Here is a 7,674-nt window from a genome sequence, read left to right on the forward strand (position 1 = left end):
GGAACTTCTTCTCTCTGAGGGTGACGGAGCACTGGAACAGGCTGCCCAGGGAGGTTGTGGAGTCTCCTTCTCTGGAGATATTCAAGACCCGCCTGGACAAGGTCCTGTGCAGCCTGCTGTAGGTGACCCTGCTTCGGCGGGGGGGTTGGACTAGATGACCCACAGAGGTCCCTTCCAACCCCTACTATTCTGTGATTCTGTGATTCTGTGATTCAGAGGGTCCTTTTGAAGAATGACATGAAGGAAGCATCTATCTGAAAAGAAAGGAGTCTATGCTTTCATTTTATCCACTCTTGGTTGGCTGGGTGGGCAGTGGGAGATGGGAATGTATTTCTCTGTTCTTCAGAGTCATGAGACCCCTGTTCTCATTAGCGCTTGTCTGAGCTCCTCGTTAGCCCCTGCACACACAGAGATGTCCCTGGGCAGTGCCCCACTGCCAGGAGATGTCTGGAGGGCAGAGCTGAGCACACAGTGGGTTGGATGGGCTCTGCGAGAAAAGACAGGGAGGAGAAACAGCTCCCAGAAGGGACAAGCTCCAGGTAGCAGAGACATGGGCAGAGATGAAGAAGGATTTGCTCCCAGAAACACCATGGGAAGGGGGATTCGGGCAACTCCCTGCCATCACCTGCAGTGGAGATGCCTCTCTCAGAGTGAACCCGTAATCTCTTCACCCACGTCTGTTTTTAAGGCTGTGGCTGTTCAGTCACTTTCTCAGCGGCCTCACCCCTCCTAAGGGGAAATTACCAAAAACCCATCTGTCTGTCTTTCTCCTGGCTCCATCTGCAGCAGCACTGAGACATTTCTTCCTTTTTCGTCTCCTGTCCTTGCTCACCTTGTTCTTCCCACTGGACCAGAAGGCTTCTCTGGGTCCTGCCATGCAGATGTATCAATGGGAGCAAAGCGTCCAAACCCTCCCATAACCAGCAGGCGCAGGGCAACGCAAACGAACAGAGTCTGCTTTCAGGACACCCCAAATGTAGGATATTTGACTTTCCCTGGGGGTTCCTGCTGGGCTCCAGCCTGCCCCGCGGAAGCAAACAGCTCCCCTATGAAATCCCAGAGTTATCTAGCAGTGCCATGGAGAAGAGACTTTGGTGCTAAGGCCATGGGAATGCTGCTCATCATCTGCATGTGGGCAGCTGTAATGAGCCCTCTGTGTCCCTGCCTCGGAGGGGAGAGTTGAGATCCTCCTCAGGTTCAATGGAACGGGGTGAGAGACTTGGCCATCTGCACTTGGAAACTGGATTCCTCTGCTCTCAGCAGTGTCCATTTTGCACTCAGGGGAACATGTGGGGGCAGTTGACCTCCAGCTGCAAGAGGTGCCAGCACAGGGCAGCTGAGATCAGGCCTTCCAGACAGACCGGCTGTCCTTACTCTGCACTAAGGGACAGTCCCTTGGCCTCTCAGGACCCACAAGAGCTCACTTGAAGTGCAGCAGGAATGCCAAGAATTTCTGCCTAAAACCACTCCTCAGGTGTGTTAGGGCAAGTAGAAGAAGAAGAAACAAAACAAAATCCCCTCAGCTCTGCTCTGCATTTGGGTGAATTGAGAGCAGGAACACTGAAAAGCTCTTCAGTATCACAGGTAGATTTACTCTGAGCTGACCCTGTGTTCCTGAGTGTTGCTGCATGGATTGACTCTTGACTGAATCCTGCAGAGCCTCCAGCAGAGCCCCCTGCTCCAGTGACATCCTCAGCCAGCACCAACCAGAGCACGTGAAAGAGACCTGCCAAAAGTCTGCCTGAAAGGGGAGAGGTCTTTTGATGATATCTGTGGGAAATGGAAAGTATTCTGCGTTGAGAAATCTGACCTAACTTAATTATACCTTTTCCTCCTTTAACAGTTCTCGTGCCCAGAGACAGCAAATGCCCAACAGCAGCTCCATCACACAGTTCCTCCTCCTGGCATTCACAGACACGCGGGAGCTGCAGCTCTTGCACTTCTGGCTCTTCCTGGGCATCTACCTGGCTGCCCTCGTGGGCAATGGCCTCATCATCACTGCCATAGCCTGTGACCACCACCTCCACACCCCCATGTACTTCTTCCTCCTCAACCTCTCCCTCCTCGACCTTGGCTCCATCTCTACCACTGTCCCCAAATCTATGGTCAATTCTCTCTGGAACACCAGGGACAATTCCTACTGGGGTTGTGCTGCCCAGGTTTTCTTTGTATTTTTCTTGTTTGGTGCAGAGTATTCTCTTCTCACCATCATGGCCTATGACCGCTATGTTGCCATCTGCAAACCCCTGCAGTACGGGACCCTCCTGGGCAGCAGAGCTTGTGTCCACTTGGCAGCAGCTGCCTGGGGCAGTGGGTTTCTGCATGCTCTCCTGCACACTGCCAACACATTTTCCATACCGCTTTGTCAAGGCAATGCTTTTGACCAGTTCTTCTGCGAAGTACCACAGATCCTCAAGCTCTCCTGCTCACACTCCTACCTCAGGGAAGCTGCGCTTCTTGCTTTTAGTGCTTTTCCTTTTTTAGGATGTTTTGTTTTCATCGTGGTGTCCTATGTGCAGATCTTCAGGGTTGTGCTGAGGATCCCCTCCGAGGAGGGACGGCACAAAGCCTTTTCCACGTGCCTCCCTCACCTGGCTGTGGTTTCACTGTTTATCAGCACTTCACTTTATGCCTACTTTAAGCCCCCCTCCATCTCTTCCCCATCCATCGATCTGGTGATCGCTGTTGTGTACTTAGTGGTACCTCCAGCACTGAACCCCCTCATCTACAGCATGAGGAACAAGGAGCTCAAGGGTGCTCTGGTGATACTGATGACTGGATTTTTTCAGCAGCCATAGACTGCCTGTTTTCCTCTGCAAATGTCTCCAAGTGTTGGTGACAACAGGTCAAGTCTGTCTTCTCTTCTTTACAATTGTGCTTTCTGTTTGTGATTTTCTTGTCTTCAAAGATATGTTATTATTCATCCCCTCCTACTTAGGTATCAACCTCACTTGTGTGACCCAGAGACTTTGTATTAATTGGAAGTATCTTACTGTATCTAAGTGAATTAAATGAATCTACAGCAACTTCTGTGTCTGAGATCCATCCCCAGGATAGAAGAAATGAATGGGAAGTGAAAACACCTTTCTAGCTGCAACAGATCATGGAAGGCTGGTCTGTGCCTGCAGCAGTCAGAGCTCTTGAGAACCAGAATGGCCAGGGCTTTTGTGCTGGCCTGGGGAGACAGGATGCCATGGAGGGGCTGCAAAGCTCTCAGGATCTCCTGCAGAGGACAGCAGGGGACACAGGGTGCCTCCTCTCCTTTCTGCCATGCATGAATCCTCATCTCTGGGGCTGAATCCTCTCTGTCTCCCAGCAGCTGCTGTGCCCTTCCGAGAGGCTGAGGCTGTAGAGCGACTGCCCAGAGCACCCTGCGATGGGCACTGCTGTGGGTCCCGCCCAGACTGGGCTGTGCTGGGGAGAGGACAATGGCAGTGGAAAGAAGGCAGGGGAGGTGGGAGAGTTTGGAGGGAACTGGGCTGGACTGGGAAGTACCTGGGAGAGAAAACCATCAGTGTATAACTCGTGCTGCGTGACCATGCAGGGGGAAGACTCACAGCAGGGGGTTTGCAGTGCAGAGCCAGGGCTTATGGAAGGGCTTGAAGACATGCGGGTACAGGAGAAGGAGGATGGTCTGTGCCCTTGGTGGCATGAACAGACTAGGAAGGTGGCCCAGAGGCCTTTGTCACCACTCAGCCATTGGCTATTTGTCACTGCCCGCTTCCAGCACTGGCTGCTCACTGCAGGTTTCTGGGTAAGTTTTGTTGTAAAGACATCTCCACCCTCCTGCTGGGCCACACTTTTGGCCTAGATCCTGGCAGACCGTGGAGCAGAGCTGTCTTTGAAACCCCACGTATTACACGGCCTCTCCAGGAGCTTGGAGAAGCTGCCTAACAGGAAGGCCATGGGACAACAAACACCAAGGACTGCTGTGGGCATCATTTCAGGGGAACTATTCCCCACTCTGAATGGACACTGTCCTGGGCTGTGCCTGCTCAGTGGGTCTGTGGGACCATATGTAGAGATCAGTCCTTGCTAGACAAAGAGTGCGAGCTACTGAATCTGCTGCTTTTGCCCTAATATTTCAGGGGTTCACCCAGACATAACTTTCCATTGTGCCTTGATCCTTCCCACAGCAGGGCAGGAATCTCAGGCATGTTTGACAGATTACCTTGGAGTCTATCACAGGCCTATGTTATTCAAAAACAGATGTTCTACTTGTTGAGCACACAAGAATGAACAATGATTAGTATGCTACATGTGTTTTTGACACCCCAGCTGCAAGTCACTTGAGACTGTTCACAATCCTCCTTGCCAATCTTCCATTATCATCCCACTTGCAGCATCTGACAATCCAACAGCACACACCATCTCTCCTGCCCTGAAAGATTGTTATGGACAGAAGGTGACCGCAGTCATGGCTAAGTGAACTCAACGAACAATTTAGAGGGATGGCCCATATGACAAGGAGTGTTATCTCTGTGTGTAGATCAGAAGACAGGAAAAGTGGTGGTAATTTATTGGGAGGTGTGGGATGTGAGCGTGATGTAGATGGGATAAACTAAGGGATGGATACAGTTCTGGTTTCAGCTGTGTCTCACTCACAATTTCTTCCCCTTTACCTTCCTTGTACCCTCCCATGCAAACAGCCCATCTCTATTTACAGCCTTCCTCCCTGGCCCTAGTTTGGATTTCTTTGCACGTTCATTTGTCATTTCCAAGCTTGTCACCATGGCAATTCCTCCCTTGGTCAGCAATTCCTTTGAAGAGCTATCTCCTTCTTTTCTGGCAGTGTCCTGCAATTCCTCATGCTGCTGTCTTGTCAGAGGCACCACAAATCTGGTACACGCACATCAAATGCTTTTAAATTAGAGCTTCACTCTGAGGGGGATTTTGAGAAGCTGTTAGTTTTGGCAGTAGAAACCTCATGAAGTTTTAAAAGAAGTTACAAGTCATTTGGTGGGGGAGCATAACTCAGAAAAATGTGGGCAGGTGTGGACCTGAACAGCTCAGGAGTGACCCTGAGGAGGAGGGCCTGGTCATGCCAAGGGATGCCATATGAGCAAGTGGTGCATGTTCAAAGCGAATAAGGCCAACCGCATACAGGCCTGTGTTTGGAGGAGCATAGCTACCCAGACCAGAGAGTTATCACTCCCCTTGACTCAGCACTGGTGTAGCCACATCTGGACTAGTGTGTCTGCATATGGGGCTCCCCATTCTGGAATAATGGGGAGGAACCAGAAAGGTTCCAGAGGAGTTCTGCCAGGATGGCGTTTACGGCTTCTGTGGAGAGGCTGAGGGCCCTGGACTTCTTTAGTCTTGTGGAGGCTGAGGGCACTAAAGTAGTAGCCTGCATCTGTCTGAAGGGTTTTTCAGAGATAGTGGATCTTTTCCTGGTAGTGAGAAGGGAAGGAAACCTTCACAAAATGCTGCTTGGAGTGTCCACACTAGAGGTGAAGAGAAAGCAGTCTCCCTCAAAGGGTATTCTTGTTGTGTAAGAGGTCACCCAGAGGGAGTCTGGATCAGCCCATGGATTTAAATTTCAAGGAAAAACCAGTGAGAGTGGAGAGACATCAATTAATGCACGGAAAGGCTGGGGTGAGTGCTGGGTAGGAAAAAAAGATGTGTGACTACGGGCTGCATGGAAAGAAGTGCGGGCATGGGACAGTGCAGGACAGCCTGCAGTAGAGATGGCTAAAGACTCTGGCAGGGCCAAAAGTTTCAACAGGACCGAGAGCTTTGTCCCCTTTGCCATGGCAGTTGCCTCTACCACTGAGTCCTACCGGGAGAAACTTTCTTTTGAGGCTCTGAACTCTGTTCCAGCATTGCATCTTCTTTGGGAGGCTAAGAGGTGCTGCAGAATTTCCCCACACTTGTCATTGCTCACCCACACACTCAACTGTCCCCAAGCAGAGCCCTGAGACACACGTGAGGGACAGGATCTTTCTTCACAGGGCCTGGGGCTCAGGAAGCCTTTCTGCTTCCTAAAGAAGACCAAGGTTTTTCACAGCATTACAGCCACCTACTCAGTGCCTTTGCCTACCTGCAATCATGGCCTCCAATTCTCCGCTCTAAGGAGTCCCTGGGGAGGCTTTGTCAGTAATGGCTCTCAGTGGGGCCAATCAGTGCTTCCAGGTACTTTGATTTTTATTGCTGACTTCTTGAGCAGTTTTTTCAATCTCCTCTCAGTGTCTGAGGTTCATGGACTCGACACCAAATACCCCATGGGGCTTATTAAAGTACAGAAAGTGCTAAGCTAACAAGCTCCTGTAATTTCTTTGAAGTCTTCAAGACTTGTACCACTAACTGGAGTTTTTTCATAGTGTAGATAAGGAGGAAGATGTCATACTGTGCCAAATAAAAATCTTTATTTATTTTAAGGGATATTTTTAATTGCTTTTCAGTTTACAGATGAAGCGGTAAAACATTCTCCAAGTTATATTGTTTCAGGGTGTCTCGTCAGGAGGGCTGGACAGGTAGGAGAAGCAGTCCCTTGAGGTCTGACACTCTATGGACAACTTTACTCCTCACCACCCCAACCTCAACATTTCTCTCATTGGCCACCTTGGGCTTGTGTCACTGCTCTTTGCATCAGACTCCTTCACTCGTCTCTTCAACTGGATGTTACAGCTCCATTGCACCATCTCCCACCTCCTCTCCTTAGAGAGCTGGCTGCACACAGGCATGGCAGGAATTTTCCTATTTGCAAGAAAATAAAAATTAAAGCATATTCAAGTACCACAAATAAAACACACTCTGCAATTACATGGTAATTACAATCTGCCTCTAATGAGGTTTCCTTCATGTAAGGCATAATCTTATGAGAAATATTGTAGCTAAGTAGAGGGAAAAAAATAGTTATAAACATAATTATAGAGTCGGCTAAGGAGACAATTAGACTATTGAAAGGCAGGCAAACTTTTAACTCCATAATGTGAAAACAGCACCTTGGTGCGTGACAATAATCTGAATGAACAAAGAGTAAAGGGAGGAGAAAACTGGAGAATAATCGAAAGGGCCTTTGTCTAGGCAGCCTGCATCTTGAAAAAATTACTTTGGAAATAGTGAAGACAGGTTAAAATATATGAAAAATCAGAGAAATTCAATACACCGTTTAACAGGCAGAATCGCGGTTATGAAGTTACAGGGGGAGATGGACATTTCTTTGGAATATCTCTTTCAAAACTTCCTGGCATTGGCCAAGGGCTCTTGTGAGTGAGGAACAAGGCATTGTTGTGCCTGTTGTTGAAAGAGGTCGGAAAGTCAACCCAGGGAACCCCAGGCTGTACAAGGTCACTTTGGCATTTCTGTGCACCTAAGAAAGCAGAACATGTCCGAAAGAAGTCAGCATGGGTTGATGATGGGTCAGTCATGACTCTCAAACCTGATCGCCGTCATGATGAAGTATCAGCATTTGTGCATGAGTAAAGAACAGTGGATGCCATTTTTGACCCTTCTGACATGGTTTCCCTCAATGTTGTTTTTCCCAGGTTAGGCCATCACAGTCTGGATGGGTTGACAAAGAAATGGGTAAACAAACAGTTGGATGATCATCTGAGAGAGCAGTGGTGAAGGAGGCATCCCCTACCTGGAGGCCACAGGGATGTACTGGGGCACTGTGGGGCAGCAGAGGGAATTGTCCTTGACTCCTCACGCTTTTCTTCCCAAGCTCCA

General features: G+C 49.3%; 1 protein-coding gene across 1 annotated transcript; it reads left to right on the plus strand.

The window, feature by feature from the left end:
- Positions 1-1,440: 1,440 nt before the first annotated feature.
- On the plus strand, positions 1,441-2,798 carry LOC104339323 (olfactory receptor 14J1). Its single transcript, XM_075445499.1, has 2 exons — positions 1,441-1,488; positions 1,857-2,798. Exon 2 carries the CDS (start codon positions 1,866-1,868, stop codon positions 2,796-2,798), a length of 933 nt encoding a protein of 310 aa, XP_075301614.1. The 5' UTR covers positions 1,441-1,488; positions 1,857-1,865.
- Positions 2,799-7,674: the final 4,876 nt, after the last annotated feature.

Source organism: Opisthocomus hoazin, chromosome 31, assembly GCF_030867145.1.
Source record: "Opisthocomus hoazin isolate bOpiHoa1 chromosome 31, bOpiHoa1.hap1, whole genome shotgun sequence".
Lineage (NCBI taxonomy): Eukaryota > Metazoa > Chordata > Aves > Opisthocomiformes > Opisthocomidae > Opisthocomus > Opisthocomus hoazin.